We start from the raw sequence: 16,144 nt of genomic DNA on the forward strand, positions 1-16,144 counted from the left end.
CGACGTGAAAATCACCGTTCTTGAAGTGTTGAAACCACTTATGACACGTTCTTTCACTAATAGCGGCTTCACCATAAATATTTGAAAGCATTCGATGAGCCTCAGCCGCAGATTTCTTCATATTGAAGCAGAAAATTAAAACCTCCCGCAAATGACAAGAATTTGGCTCGTAAACTGACATTTTCAATCGAGAATAACTTTATGATGCAGACACAAATCGACTAATGTTTCTATGGGATTATGTTGACAGATGTCCAAGTTTATTGTGTGACGTCTATGATCTATTTATTTCGATCACCACTTACCGCTAAAGCCATCTATACGAAAACCGAATGAGCAAAGTCATACACCTAATATTTCTTTTTAAGAAATAACAAAATTATTAAAATCTCAATAAGTAAATATCTCAGGAAGTATTGACAGTAAGAGACCGCCACCTAGTTGTTAAAGCAAAGTTACTTGGAATTATGACCTTGACAACATATGTCAAAGTTAAGATCATCAGCGAGGTATTTCTTAATTAAATAATTACCTCAAAAATTTCAATTATCGAAAAGTGTTAAATTTCCTGTAAATCGTTCAAATTTAAAATGTAATAATTAATAAATCAGATTTAAGATCATATTCTTCTAAGAAATTATAAGGTAGATATGAAAATATATCCCTCCCCTCCCTCCTAGTTTCGTTTGAATTCAGGAAAAGCCAAAAATTATCTTTATTGCCCCTCCTTTCTTTTGGAAACTGGTAAAAGCGGAATCTATTTATAACTAGATTATACATAAATATTTTTTTTATTTATATGTTACGATATTAAGAGGTTGTTTCAATCAATCAATTGCCTTTTAAAAATTAGTTGTAGATAATTGTGTAATATATTTAGTCAGATACAAAAATAGTAGAGCACCAAGTTATCTATCACGTGGTGATACTGGTGACTTGACCTTGAATGATCTTGGGAGTATCATATCAAAGTCAAAAAAGGGAAATTATCATTTTTTATTGTAAATTTTTATAGCCGATGTCTAGACCTTTTCAAAATAGTTTATAGTTATGTTAACTGTATCAGTTTATATCTATATAGCATAACAATATCAAAATAATTAAGTTCCATTTGGCCAAAAACTACTCAAAAATACACCATTAAAGTATAAGTAACACTGGGCCTTATCCAAAGTACACCACGCGAAGATCGCACAGTTCGATTTGCACTTTTTTATTAGTACTTTATTAAAGTGAGTTTCCTTTGCTATTCACGCTTATGTGTATTCCGATGTGGGTAGATATTTAAGGACTCCAAAGAGCGATCGATGATTTAGCCAGGCAAATCAAAATCAGATTGCTGATGATTACTGAATTATCGACTAATCTTCCCTGGCTGGCTGATCGACCGCTGTTTGGAGTCCTTAAATATCTCGGAATATACATACGCACACGTACATAAAGCATAATTTCCTTTTTAAAAAACTTAAAGTAATCTTAATGTGACATTCTCGAGATCGTTAAAGTCTCGTTTTGTAACCATAATTACAATTAGTATTTAGAATAGAATAGAACATTATTAATTAAGAAGTAGCACGATTGCGTTAAAGTTTCAGAACATCGGTCTAATTCGAATAATTTTGAAAACATTTAATTCACGATTTGTGATTAAAAGGAATACGTTTAAGTAATACAGTTGCGACAATCACGTATTATTCTTTTCATATGGTGTCGCATAATTTCAATTGATTGCCAAATGCGATCAGTCAGCATCGACCACATTTGATATGGAACCAAGGCAAGATTGAAATCAGCTGACCAACTCAGTATCTTAGATTAGTATACCCCTATCGTGGACTGAGAATTCAGAAGTCGAGTAATAAGCGTAGATACGTCAAATACGTTAAGTTATAATCTAAAAATGTCACACTATATAGTGAATGAAACAATACAATGTTATCTCTCGATAATGTGAGCCGAGCAACATCATTGCAAGGCAAATCACCGACATTTTGTAAAGTACAGGGTTGGCCATATTCGACGGAAAGATGGTTTTTTTTTCAATCATGGGAAACGTCGTTACTCGATCTAACATCTCTGTCAAAAGTTACAGTGTTGCCAGATCTTTCCGTCGAATATGGCCAACCCTGTATTTGTGAGTGTAATTAAAATTTTTAAACAAACATTAATTGTGTGAATTTCTAACCCTTTGGCCTGAATCCTCGTTATTATCCCTATGAGAGGTACAACAGTTTAACTAATATTATTCTTATTGTTTACTAACTAATATCATCATACGATGAGTACTCCGTACCCTAAAACTTTTATGTGAACAATTTTTTTCCGAAAACGTATCTTTCCCAGATAATCCAGTGTTTTGACTTTGTTGTGACACTCTATATGTAATTTACAATATTTATATTAAGGCTTCTGACTACTCAGCCAAGAACTCTGCGTTGATGGTGGCGACACAGAATCAAACGACGGTCTGACGAAACGGTAGCCACACACTTAAGCACGAGCCCATGTCCGTGTGCTCGCCTGTGGCGCGTCGACAGTGAACGAGACAGCGAGCCCCTTCTCCCACTAGTAGCTTGTTTCAAGCGACCGAAAATGCTTTTTCGGCAATCTCGGTCGCTCGGCAGCCCTAGTCATTGATAAGGGGCGGGAGTATCCTAAATAACATACAAGTTTTAATAAATTGTAGTAATAGTGTACCCCTCCCCTTAATCCAGAATAGTATAAATCATGTTAAAACGCAACAGTTTACGAGATATTTAATTGTTTACGATTTTTCATGCGCTTTATACCGGGTGTCTCAGAGCACCCGTACCACCCTTTTAAAAGGTAGGGATGTGTTTGTACAAAAAAATGGTTCAGACAAAATTTGCAGGATTTCGGGAGATCTATCTGATGGTGACCTTGAATTTGACCTTGAGATCGACCTTGGGCATAACTCAAGGTCAAAGTACCGTTTTACAAATGTAAACCCTTATTCATGACATCACAAATGAAAATAGCGGAAAATTTTACGTCCGAATACGTTATCAAGCCTAGGTCAAAATTACCCTTAGAGGTCATGTGGAGGTCAAGTTACTTTTAGAGCACCCGTACCAACCTTCTAAAAGATATGGATGTGTTTGTACAAAAAATAGTTCAAACAATACTAGGTATTTACATAGCTATGATGCATCCATCTGCTGGTGAATTTGAATTCTACCTTTAGATTCATTTGTAGTCGTGTACATCGATTTTTAAAGATTCCTAATTATCAAGATCTTGAACAGTCGATGCCGCCTGTGTCAGCGTTACCCAAGATGTACCACGTGGAGGTCACAAGGTCGGACTTACACCTCGTCGGGGTGCTTTTTTAAGGTGGTTCCCCTTGCCGTCACCTTTGTTCGTACGCATGTGTTCAGTCTAGATTTTCGAAGTGTCCTCCACGTGCATGTATGCAGGCTGTTATTCTTCGTTGAAAATCATCTGTCACCCGACGAATTTCGACAGGATCTAGAGACTGAATGGCTTCTCGAATTCTGTTCTTCATGTCTTCTGAAGTCGTAGGTCGTTCGCGGTATACGAGATCTTTTATTCTTCCCCACAAATAAAAATCCAAAATTGTAAGATTCGGTGATCGTGGTGGCCAGTTATGTGGACCATATTTACCTATCCATTGGCCGCGAAATATGCGGTTCAGTTGTTGACGAGCAATGACAGACGTGTGGGCTGGACATCCATCCTGTTGAAACCACATATTTAGACGTAGTTGAAGTGGAATATCTTCAAGTAAACGTGGGAGTTCGTTTTCGAGTAAATCGACTAAACTGAATTAAACTAAACTAAACTGAACTGAACTGAACTCAACTAAACTGAACTGAACTAAACTTACTTGTTTGTTTTGCTTTTCTCCCTTTGCTCGCTTAAGAGTTTTATAAACTGTCGGTTTTTTTTTAGGTGCGTTTTATACCTAGGTAGGTAGGTACTTAGGTATTTCAATATTCGGGGATTATTATTCATTTATAGGTAGATATGTCTTACTCAAGCGAAGAAGCTGCGTTAATGTTGTCGGTTTTGGGTAGGGCTGGAAGTTTTCGCGAAGCTGAAAGAATGTGGCGAAATGAATATCCCGATCGTACACCGCATTCGCGCAATGTTTTCAGTCGTTTGCAACGGCGGATAATTCAAAAAGGTATCGTCCAACCGGATTATAATAAAGGAATGCAAATTCATCGTCCGCTTCGTGCAGTACGGGCACCTGATATAATTGCTTCTGCTCTTGTAAATCCTACCGATTCTTTAAGAAGACGAGAAAGAGATAGTGGAATAAGTAGAAGCACTATCAGTAGAATTTTGCGAGAAAATTCATTTCATCCATATCGAATGTCACTTCACCAGGCTATGACATTGGACGATCATAGACAAAGACTGATATTCTGTAATTGGATTACTCAACAATTACCTACTTTCCATAGAAGTATCTTGTTTTCTGATGAGTGCACTTTCAAAAGTGATGGCGAAGTGAACACACATAATCTCCGTTATTGGGCGCAAGAGAATCCACATTGGTATCGAGAAATCGATCATCAACGTATCTGGAAAGTCAATGTTTGGTGCGGAATTGTTGATACGCATATCGTCGGACCATTTTTCTTTGAAGAAAATCTAAACCGTTTTCTGTATGTCGATTTACTCGAAAACGAACTCCCACGTTTACTTGAAGATATTCCACTTCAACTACGTCTAAATATGTGGTTTCAACAGGATGGATGTCCAGCCCACACGTCTGTCATTGCTCGTCAACAACTGAACCGTATATTTCGCGGCCAATGGATAGGTAAATATGGTCCACATAACTGGCCACCACGATCACCGGATCTTACAATTTTGGATTTTTATTTGTGGGGAAGAATAAAAGACCTCGTATACCGCGAACGACCTACGACTTCAGAAGACATGAAGAACAGAATTCGAGAAGCCATTCAGTCTCTAGATCTTGTCGAAATTCGTCGGGTGACGGATGATTTTCAACGAAGAATAACAGCCTGCATACATGCATGTGGAGGACACTTCGAAAATCTAGACTGAACACATGCGTACGAACAAAGGTGACGGCAAGGGGAACCACCTTAAAAAAGCACCCCGACGAGGTGTAAGTCCGACCTTGTGACCTCCACGTGGTACATCTTGGGTAACGCTGACACAGGCGGCATCGACTGTTCAAGATCTTGATAATTAGGAATCTTTAAAAATCGATGTACACGACTACAAATGAATCTAAAGGTAGAATTCAAATTCACCAGCAGATGGATGCATCATAGCTATGTAAATACCTAGTATTGTTTGAATTATTTTTTGTACAAACACATCCATATCTTTTAGAAGGTTGGTACGGGTGCTCTAAAAGTAACTTGACCTCCACATGACCTCTAAGGGTAATTTTGACCTAGGCTTGATAACGTATTCGGACGTAAAATTTTCCGCTATTTTCATTTGTGATGTCATGAATAAGGGTTTACATTTGTAAAACGGTACTTTGACCTTGAGTTATGCCCAAGGTCGACCTCAAGGTCAAATTCAAGATCACCATCAGATAGATCTCCCGAAATCCTGCAAATTTTGTCTGAACCATTTTTTTGTACAAACACATCCCTACCTTTTAAAAGGGTGGTATGGGTGCTCTGAGACACCCGGTATATCTCTCCTTCATAAACTTGAGTAGCAAGAATAATTCAATAGAAGTAGCATTTTACCGGAAAAAAATTATAAACCAGCATTTCTTTTCAAAAAAGAAAGTCTCGAAAGATCATCATAAAAGAAATGCGTATGTTCGAAACTCGAGACTTATGAAGTATGCGGAAAAAAATCGAATAGTTGCAAAAAGCACATTTTTTGCTTATAAAACGAAATATATTGATTGTATGGAAAAAAATTCCGTAGAAATATAAGTATTCGAAATACCTACAAAATAAGTTGGAATATTAAAATCGATTTATTAGTTCAATAGAAAAAAAAATAAAAAAAACATCGAAAAAGGCCTTTTTTTTCATTCGCTCTGTGTTAATTGAGATTTAAACGCAAAGCTTTGAAATTCTTATAAAATGTAGCCCTCGTAATAACGAACAAATCTAGCTCTGAACAAGTCTGAAAATGTTCATTAATTTTTGCAAAAAGCCATTTGTTCATTAAAAACCTGCGGAAAATTTAATTTCTTCATCTTTGAGCAGTCGCACAGCAATTTACAGGGATTTTGCTTCTATAGTTTAACTGCAAAAAACATTGTTTTATTATGTTTTTTGCAGTTAAACTATTATAAAACGATTTTAAAAAGTGGGTATCTATTTCCATATAAAAAAATGAAAATAATTTCGTTAATATGCATCATATCAAATAGTCGTGTGAAACATTCGAAATCTGACATTTTATAAATTTAAAAAAAAAGATTACCCTCCGATTAGGAGCTGAAATAACAATTTTTTTTCAAAAGTCACTATGGTTCTAGTTTTTAAGATTAAGAGTTCTGTCTGGCACCAATTTGTCAAGGAAGAATTGAATTTTTGCAGTTGAAAAACTCGAATTTTTTGCTACCGAAAAAGTTTATTTAAAACCATTGCAAAGTTGAAAAACGCGAGCGAAGCAGTGCGCCGGACGGAGTGAGAGAAGCAGGGTTGAAAAAATGTGTTTAAAAAAAAATAAAACATTCAGTTTTGTTTGTTTAAAACATGTTTTTAATGTTTTATATATGTTTTAAATAGTTTTAGAAAAAAATCGCGTTTAAAACAAAAAAACACCTTTTAAATATATATTTTATTAAAACGCATTTTCACTTTCAAGTATTTTGAAATGTTTCTGAGGTACATTTTAGCATTTAATTACACTTACTTCTTCATTTTTTTTAAATTTAAATGTATTATCACATAAATATATGTATATTTGAACGTGTTGTTTGCTATTTATTTGACTCTATATATATTAAGTTATGCAAATTTAAACAATAGCATGGCATTTTGCTAATGTGGTTCTTTATGCGTATTGATTATTCATGGCTTCTTTTTGAGATTTTTATTTCAAAATAAATTATTCCTTGAACTAATTGTAGTTTTAATACAATATTAATCTATAATTTACGTTACTATAGATTTTTATAGACTACCAAGCTGCTCATAGAGTGTTTAGAAAATAATAACAAATCTTTCGCATAGGGGCAGAATGGATTAAACTGAGAAGAAAAGTACTCTAGCATTTTGCAATTTTCATAATAGTTAACAAGATATTAATTGTTAAAAATTGATGAAAATTGGCCTTCAATAATTTTTATTCAAATACTATCAACTTTACAGAAACACTGCAAGAGACAAAAATTGTTCATTTTCTTCTCATAGAACTCTACGAATTTTTTCAGAATTTTTTATCAACTTTTTAGTACTACATTTTCTCATTTTTATCAATATAAGAAAATACGGTATTAAAAAATTCTGAAAAAATTCTTAAAAATTAGAGCTCTATAAAAAGAAAATTAACAATTGTCTCGTGCAGTTTTTCTGTAAAGTAAACTTCTGTAAACAACATTTTAATAAATATAATTATCAAGTTTTAAACTTAAATATTCATTATTAACCAAGTAAATCAAGTTATCGTGTAAAATGTAATTGGAGTATCACCTTCTCCTCTACTAAATAGTATTAAAAATATATTTTAAAAAAATAACGTTTTAAACATTTATTTCAAATTATTTTAAAAAAAAGCATGTTTAATTTAATCTGATATTTAAAACATGTTTTAAACATTTGTTTAAAAAACAAAAGTTTTAAACAAAACAATCCTGGAGGGAAGCCGGCGCGCAGTCGAGTGGGAAAGATCGGTCTGCTCGGTGATTAACGCGTATTTGATTTCGTGCATTAAAATTTGCTAAATTTACATTTTTAGTAATAAATTGACGTGGAAACTTGATTCTTTTAAATCTGGGATAGCTCGACGAAATATAAACAAATAGCTTAACCAAATGTTTCGCAAAGTAATTGTAACCATAAAATTTTTAGTTTTTTGTAAAATTTTAGTTTCTTGAATTTTTATTTTTTCGGTTTATTACTAAAAAATTACGTTTAAGTATGGAGTGCATGTCTGATTAACAAATTTAAATCACATTAGCTGTGTTTCTTTATTTAATATGCTGTAAAAAGTGTCCAATTGGACAATTAAATAATTTGCCAAATGTGTAATTATCGAATATAGTTGCTAAATATTTTTCATGTAATGATTTTTTAATAATAAACCGAAAAAATAAAAATTCAAGAAAAAATTTTTTAAACTAAAAATTTCATGGTTACAATTCGAGATTTTTTTAACAGCAAATTCAATTCTTCCTTGACAAATTAGTGCCGGACAGAACCTTAATCTTAAAAACTAGAGACACATGATTTTTTTGAAAAAAAATTGTTATCTCGGTTCCTAATAATCAGAGGGTAATCTTTTTTTTTAAATTTATAGAAAAACGTCAGACTTCGAATGCTTCACACGGCTATTTGATATTATGCATATTAACAAAATTATTTCCATTTTTTTATATGGAAATAGATACCCACTTTTTAAAACCGTTTTATAATAGTTTAACTGCAAAAAAATCGTTTCATTAAGTGTATATGACAGTGCAACTCTTGAAGAAGCAAAATCCCTGTAAATTGCTGTGCGACTGTTCAAAGATGAAGAAATTAAATTTTTCGCAGGTTTTTAGTGAACAAATGGCTTTTTGCAAAAATTAATGAACATTTCAGGCTTGTTCAGGGCTAGATTTGTTTGTCGTTACGAGAGCTACATTTTACGAGAGCTACATTTTACGAGAGCTATGAGAATTTCAAAGCTTTGCGTTTAAATCTCAATGAACACAGAGCGAATGAAAAAAAGGCTTCTTTCGGTGTTTTTTTATTTTTTTCTACTGAATTAATAGATCGATTTTAATATTCCATGTCTTATTTTATAGATTTTTCGAATACTTACTTTTTTATATCGATTTTTTTTCCATATAATCAATATCTTTCGTTTTATAAACGACAAACGTGCTTTTTGCAACTATTCGATTTTTTTTCGCGTTACTTTCTTCATAAGTCTCGAGTCTCGAACATACGCATTTCTTTTATGATGATCTTTCGAGACTTTCTTTTTTGAAAAGAAATGCTGAATTAAAATTTTTTCCGGTAAAATTTTGCTTCTATTAACTACTTTTGCTACTCAAGTTTATGAAGGATAGATATAGTATATAATGCGCATGAAAAATTGTAAATAATTAAATATCTCGTAAACTGTTGCGTTTTAACATGATTTATACTATTTTGGATTAAGGAGAGGGGTACACTATTATTACAATTTATTAAAATTTATATATTATTTAGGATGCCCCCCGCTCCTTATTGATGCTTAGAGCGGCCGAGCGGCCGAGATTGCCGAGAAAACATTTTCGGTCGCTTGAAATAAGCTACTAGTGGGAGAAGGAGCTCGCCGTCTCGTTAACTCTCGGCGCGCCGCAGGCGAGGACTCGTGCTTGTTTGTGTTACAACGCCGCACCACGATAAATGGCTCACTTATAGGCGTAGAAAAGTGACGATTTGACGACGAAATTTATGTTGCGTGCCATTTCGTTATTATTTGTAAAAATGTGATTTGTCTCGTACTTATCGAAGTCGTAATTATCGATGAAAACTAAAGTTATTTTGGAATTTTATATCTAAAAGCGTATATTTTACTCGTTTGAACAGCTGTCGGACCGTGTATTTCTGCCCGAATATAGGCTTTACGTGCTCCTTTGACGACCATTTACTAACTGTCAAAGGAGGAAAGGACAGTTTTTATCGATTTTTACAAGTGTTTTAAAGTGATCTCATCATTTCGTTTCATCCAAATTGTCTTTATTTAAAAATGGCACGCAACATAAATTAACATTTCATTCGTCACTTCTGACGTCACGATTTCAACATGGCCGTCGCGACTAATCAGGAGCCTTAAAATTTTACTAGAGATAGAAATTCCAAATAAAGATATTACGTGCCTGTAACAATAATTTGGCGCAGACCAGACGGTCAATACAGTCTCGTTAAAGTGCCACTTGTAGCCCTCCATTACTAGTTGATGAGCTCGACATATCATATCGATATCATTGGCAGAATTGAACTGAGCTACCACGTCGCTACCAAAGAGATAACCGGCGCCGCGCGGCGACACACCCCAGCCTTGAGTATCCTCAGGATCTGACCATAGTAAATCACACATTGGCCCATCGTGAGGAACCTGCATCATTAAACGGGAAGTATGTAAACACTTCAACGCCTAAAAAATCAAAGATTTGAACTTTTAAATATAATAAAAAATTTAATTGATATTGAAACTGTGCGGTGTTGAATAGGGCAGTTCTAGGGTAGTTGTTCGTCAAACACAAAAGATTCAAGTTCAATGAGAATTTGACCAAGATTTATTGCTATCCCGAATTTTTAACATTAAGAATTTTGAATAAAAAATATTTAAAAACAATAAATAAAAGGAACATAAAGCATAACGCTGAGACTTTTTGCTGAAAGTCTTGTATTTAAAATAATTCCGTTAATTAATAGAAGAATTAATCGTAAACGTTTCGGCCGAAATTAAGCCATCTTTAGTATATCATATAAATAAAAATTAGTGTAAATTAGTGTAAATTAAATAAAAATAAAATGTCAAATTGATAAAATAGTTATAAACAAAGTTGATGTAGAAGTCAATAAAATAAACATAATAAGATAATAAGTCAGATTACATTAGGTTTGTTTTCTGTTCCCAAAATGGCGTCAGCTTTTTTTTTGTTCTAGTGCAACAGTACAAAGTGCATAACTCAGTGCATAAAAATTCACTGGCTGCATTAGTATAGTCTGTTCGCGTTGCTTGGAATGTTCAAATATTTTTGCACTTAAAATGAGATAGATATACAGGATGTCCCATTTTAATCGATCATCTCAAATATCTCTTGAACAGTGCGTTTTAGGGAAAAATGTTTCAGACAAAAGTTTTGGGAATTTGAGGGGGACATAACGTGATACCATTTGACCTTGGGTGATGTTGTCAAGATGAGGGTAAGACTTTGAATATTTTAAATGGAACCCTTCATATTTCATTACATATTCTTGTAGATTACTTCCAGAGCTTCCCAAAATACTATAATTCATTTTCATTAAGTACTTTTCGAGTTATAAGGCTTGCAAGTTACAACACCGTCATTTTTACACTAAAAATTCATTTCTATCTAAAAATGAAAATAAGAAATACAACCTTCAATGGCCTTGACAAATGTTATCCAGGTTATGATCCCGAACAACGTCCAAAAGATTTTAGTCGTCGATCGGACATCTTGGATAATGCTAATGCTAACGGTGCTGTAACTTGCAAGTCTTATAACTCGAATAGTACTTAATGAAAATGAACTTAATTATAATGCTTTGGAAATAAACTACAAGAATATGTAATGAAATATGAAGGGTCCCATTTAAAATATTCAAAGTCCTCATCTTGACAACGCCACTCAAGGTCAAATCAATGGTATCATATTATGTCCCCCTCAAAATCCCAAAACTTTTGTCTGAAATATTTTTCCCTAAAACGCATTGTTCAAGAGATATTTGAGGTGATCGATTAAAATGGGACATCCTATATATCTATCTCATTTTAAGTGCAAAAATATTTGAAGATTTCAAGCAACGCGAACAAACTATATTAATGCAGCTATATTAATGTACAGTGAATTTTTATGCATTGAGTTCTGTTGCACTGGAACAAAAAACAGACGACGCCATTTTGAGAACAGAAAACAAACCTCAAAAAGAAGGTCCAAAAAACGTTCTAATGCAAGATAAAAATGGCGTCCCATATTGTTTATATAGAAGTATTAGATTCGTATGATGAAAATGAAAGCATCAATGTAATTTCATCATTAACCAAATTCTTTAATTAAGAATTTGGTTAATTCATCATTATGAATGTACAAAATGTTTTTGTATGTAGCTATCATTTTTACATATATTTTTATCGTTTTATTACTCATAAACTCTCGCACTATTTGTACACTCACTGATTAAAAGGTTGCAGATTTTTTCTATGGCTTTCGAAATGCAGTTTACTCACCTACTTATGGATCCATAAGAACCAATCGCTCAGTGAGCAGACTGCATTCCGAAACCCATTAAAAAAAGTGTTGCAACCTTTTAGTCGGTGACCAAAAAGAACAGGCCTATTGACTCCAGATTTAGTGCAGCCAGTACAGTGAACTCGTGCACTGAGTTCTATTGCACTGAAATAAAAAACAGCTGACGTCATTTTGGGAACAGAAAACGCTTTAGTGTACACTTTTTGAATTAGTGCAAGCAGTGCAGGAACAGAAAACCAATCTTTTAATTAAGAATTTTTTAAATGGTGGAATTGAATTAATACTTTTATTTTCATCACACGAATCTAATACTTCCATGTAAACAATATGGGATGCCATTTTTATCTTGCACTAGAACGTTTTTTATTCCTTGTCTGCATGCTTAACTCGTCAGTTCTAGATTGCATTAATTCAGTTTAGTTCTAGTATAATCCTAATACAAAAACATAAAATAAACCTATTACCAGTGAAATAATTTATAAATAATTTATAAATGTAGCTCTAAATGTTTGTTTGAATTAACAATTCTATGATAATATTCTTTCTTTCACTTAAAATTCGCGTTTTGTATTATTACACAACTAGTGAGTCCGATATGATAGTTCTGTGTTCAGCACAACAGCATTATCAGAGTCACTTAAAAAATATTTTACTAATAAAAAATTAATAATAAATTTCAAGATATAAAAATACTAAGGATAATAAACCAATCACAGTAATGTGTCATGGAGGATAGAAACCTTAAACAATAATATCAATAAACAAGTTAAAATAAAATCTAATTCTCCATACAGAGAGATTAGGCAAAAGTTCCTCAAATTAATTCTGTTTAGGGACAGTTCAGTATCATTACAATATTATTATGTAGCTTTTTATCATGTATAATGGCTGCGTTCAGTAGTAAAAGTAGCTTTACAATTGTTGTAAGTCTATAATATGATCGGTTTATCCTTAGTTCTTTATCCGGATGTATAAACCAATCACATTAAAGAATCTTATAATAGTTATGCAAAGTTGTTTTTTTTTATATCACTGTCAATAGTTGCAGAATCGAGATACTGATTCTGATAATTTTTTCCTACAAAAGCAAAGTTTATAATTCCTTTTTACAAAAATAGCAATTTTAAAATGGTTCTTTAGTAAAGTATCGAAAATTTGGGATGCCTCATCAGGACCCAAAATCACAAACATTTTCATAAATTGGATAAAACATTAAAACTAAATATATATCTTAATGAAATATACAAAACACATGATAGCGTGCAAGTGATGAAATAAAAAAATACTTCTTGTATAATTTGTTTTTGTGACAATTTGATAACCTATATTGTCGAATTACAATGTGCATTGCAAGCGAGATTTTTATAAAGAAAAATTTATAAAAAAGAAAGTTGAAGAGAAAAGGGAAAAATTATTGCAATCTGTAATGAAATCAAGAGCTATATTTTCAAACAAAAATAAATTGAGATTATATTAATTGATATCTTGCCATTTTAACATTAACCCTTTTGTGGTCACCAGGAGTCCATGGGACTCCAAAAAAAGTTTGAGGCTTTACATCTCTAAAAAAAATCATATTCTTATGTTAAACAAATACTTTTTTATACAATAACTTCACACTTCTTATAAAACTTCACATTTATTTTATGATTAAAAACGATTTCCTTTATTCTTTAGAATAAATACCTTTTTTGAAACATGGACTATTGCACTATTTTTTTTTCTAGAAGTATCATATCTGTAGAGTATAACCATAAATTTTTATCAAAAGTATTAAAAATTAAAAAGTTATGATTTCTTTTTAATAAAAAAGTGCATCTTTCAAGAACTTTTACCTTGCAATTTTTTTTAATTAAAATAAAAGTTTTTTGAAACTGCCACTGCATTTCCACGTTTTACAATTCAGTTCAGTAATTTTTGTGATTTTAAAGAAAAGTTGTAAATATAGCAATTAATGATGTGTTAGGGCAATTTTGTCCTCTCTATGACCGATATAAAATTTTCAGGAAGTATGATCACGAAGGATTAAATATCTTTCCAGAATGACCGTTGACCTACTATTACTTGTTCATCAATCATTACAATCATAATTTTTTATCTACTATTATAATCCTGTTTTTTTTTTTTAGAAAGGCAATATTGTGTGCAGTCAAAGAAATATTTCCAATCCTTACCTGTCACTAAGTTATGTGTAAGTTAAAAGTTACATTTTCAATATTTTTCTCTTTCATTTCATTGTTAATCTACCCTAGAATTTTGCACACGTCAAGTTCAGTATTTCAACTTCATTATATGTATAAAGAAAATAGACATTTCTATGGTAACTCGATTTACTAAAGAACCACCTTAATGAAATCAGTTTGGAAGCTTTGAAACATACACAGTCACAGATCTGTGAGGTGTGTACAATCAAACAACATATTAAAACTGCAACATCAATAAGACAAAATAAATAAATATCAATTCCATTCGATTGTTACAAAAAAATTATGATGAACAGAACGTAACTCACTTCTTGCTTTCTGTCGATAGTTCGAATTTGATCTAATGTTTGAATACTAGGCGATAATCCACCATGAACACAAAAGATCTTGCCATCGATAATAGCAGATAATGATAAATAGTCGAATATCTCTGTGCAATATCGCCATACTGTTATACTGCCGTATTTGCGTAAGCACTCGTCATAAAAACCATAAACTTGTGTTATTTGCCGTGATTCATGATTTCCTCTTATTAAAGTAATTCTGTCAGGATAACGGACCTGTGACAAGACATAAACTATAAAATTATATTATAATAGCATATGTCAGCTATTTTAGATTTAATTCTTCTTAAATAATTTTTATTCAAATATAAAGATAAATTAAAATTCATACATTCATATAAAATAAAAAAGCAACTTGTGTTTTGCTTCGTAATCACTATTCAGACATTTAACGTTATTAGGTTTATATTGTTTTATTTTGGCATACCTTTAATGCAAGTAAAAGAAGAAATGTTTCAACACTATAAAAACCTCGGTCTACAAAATCTCCCATAAAAAGATAATTTGTTTCTGGCACATCGCCACCTACTTTAAATAGTTCCTTCAAATCATAAAACTGTCCATGGATATCTCCACAAACCTAAAGAAAATACATTATGTAAGATTTAACATGTTTAACATTCTGATTCTTTTTAATAAGAAATAGAAATATTTACTGTCACAGGTGAGTCAACACGTTGTACATTGCTCTCCTCAATCAGAATCTCTCGTGCCTTTGCGCACAGAGCTTTGACCTCAGCCTCCTTGATAATCTCACATTTCTTAAGCTGCTCGATTTGCCGATCCAAGTCACTGGACTCGGCCATTGTATGGCGTGGAGTTGAATTAATTGAAGTTGTTTACTGGAAAATGCAGCTGTTGCTAATTGTTCCCACCTGTAAGAGTCTTTGCAATCTCGGTTAGCGCTTTAGGACTCACAGAACTGATATGAATCGTGAAATAGCTGTCAAATGAACACGATTCAAGTAACAGAAATCAAGAGTGCATACACACGATGTGAAAGAAATTACATGCCACACATAGTACTTACGGGTTGTCGTCGTCGTCGTCGTCGTCGTCGGCACTGGGGATTTCACTGCCGTAATCGATGCATTGAGCGAATCACCGCTGAATTTCTCTTAATCAAATTACAGAAGAAACGTCTCAAACGGGAGTTTTGTATTGGGAAGAGTGTTGAAAATTCGCCGAACTTTCTTTAATGTTGCAGATCAAGCAACGAATCACTCGTAGTTACTCACTGGGCCGACACTAAAGGTTACCAAAGGACTGTTTTTTATCCTGCACTAGACCGCACTAGAACTTGATTTCTTGCTTTTGTCAAATATCAAACATGTCATTTCATTTAAGTTTTCAAAAGTATATATTAGCTCAATCACAAGAAAACATATCTCAATTATACCAAATTGTTTAACATAAACATGGAACTCTCACCCTCTCGACGAGTGAAATGATAGTGAAGT

The 16,144-nt window shown here is 32.8% G+C and overlaps 1 protein-coding gene across 2 annotated transcripts in view; it reads right to left on the reverse strand.

Annotated features, from left to right (window-relative positions):
- Pp4-19C (protein phosphatase 19C) overlaps positions 1-16,144 on the reverse strand; it is a 29,576-nt gene extending 13,432 nt beyond the window's left edge. Inside the window, exons 1-5 of one of the 2 annotated variants that reach the window (XM_011061195.2) lie at positions 15,715-16,144; positions 15,341-15,559; positions 15,112-15,264; positions 14,649-14,900; positions 10,016-10,254 (exon numbers count right to left, since the gene is read on the reverse strand). In XM_011061195.2, coding sequence (XP_011059497.1) covers positions 10,016-10,254; positions 14,649-14,900; positions 15,112-15,264; positions 15,341-15,490 — 794 coding nt within the window. In that variant the 5' untranslated portion in view covers positions 15,491-15,559; positions 15,715-16,144. Of the gene's footprint in view, positions 1-10,015; positions 10,255-14,648; positions 14,901-15,111; positions 15,265-15,340; positions 15,570-15,714 lie in introns of both variants that reach the window. The other variant, XM_011061193.2, reaches the window with a different exon arrangement.

The sequence above is a fragment of the Acromyrmex echinatior genome, chromosome 11, assembly GCF_024713525.1.
Source record: "Acromyrmex echinatior isolate Ae372 chromosome 11, ASM2471352v2, whole genome shotgun sequence".
In the NCBI taxonomy this organism is placed as follows: domain Eukaryota; kingdom Metazoa; phylum Arthropoda; class Insecta; order Hymenoptera; family Formicidae; genus Acromyrmex; species Acromyrmex echinatior.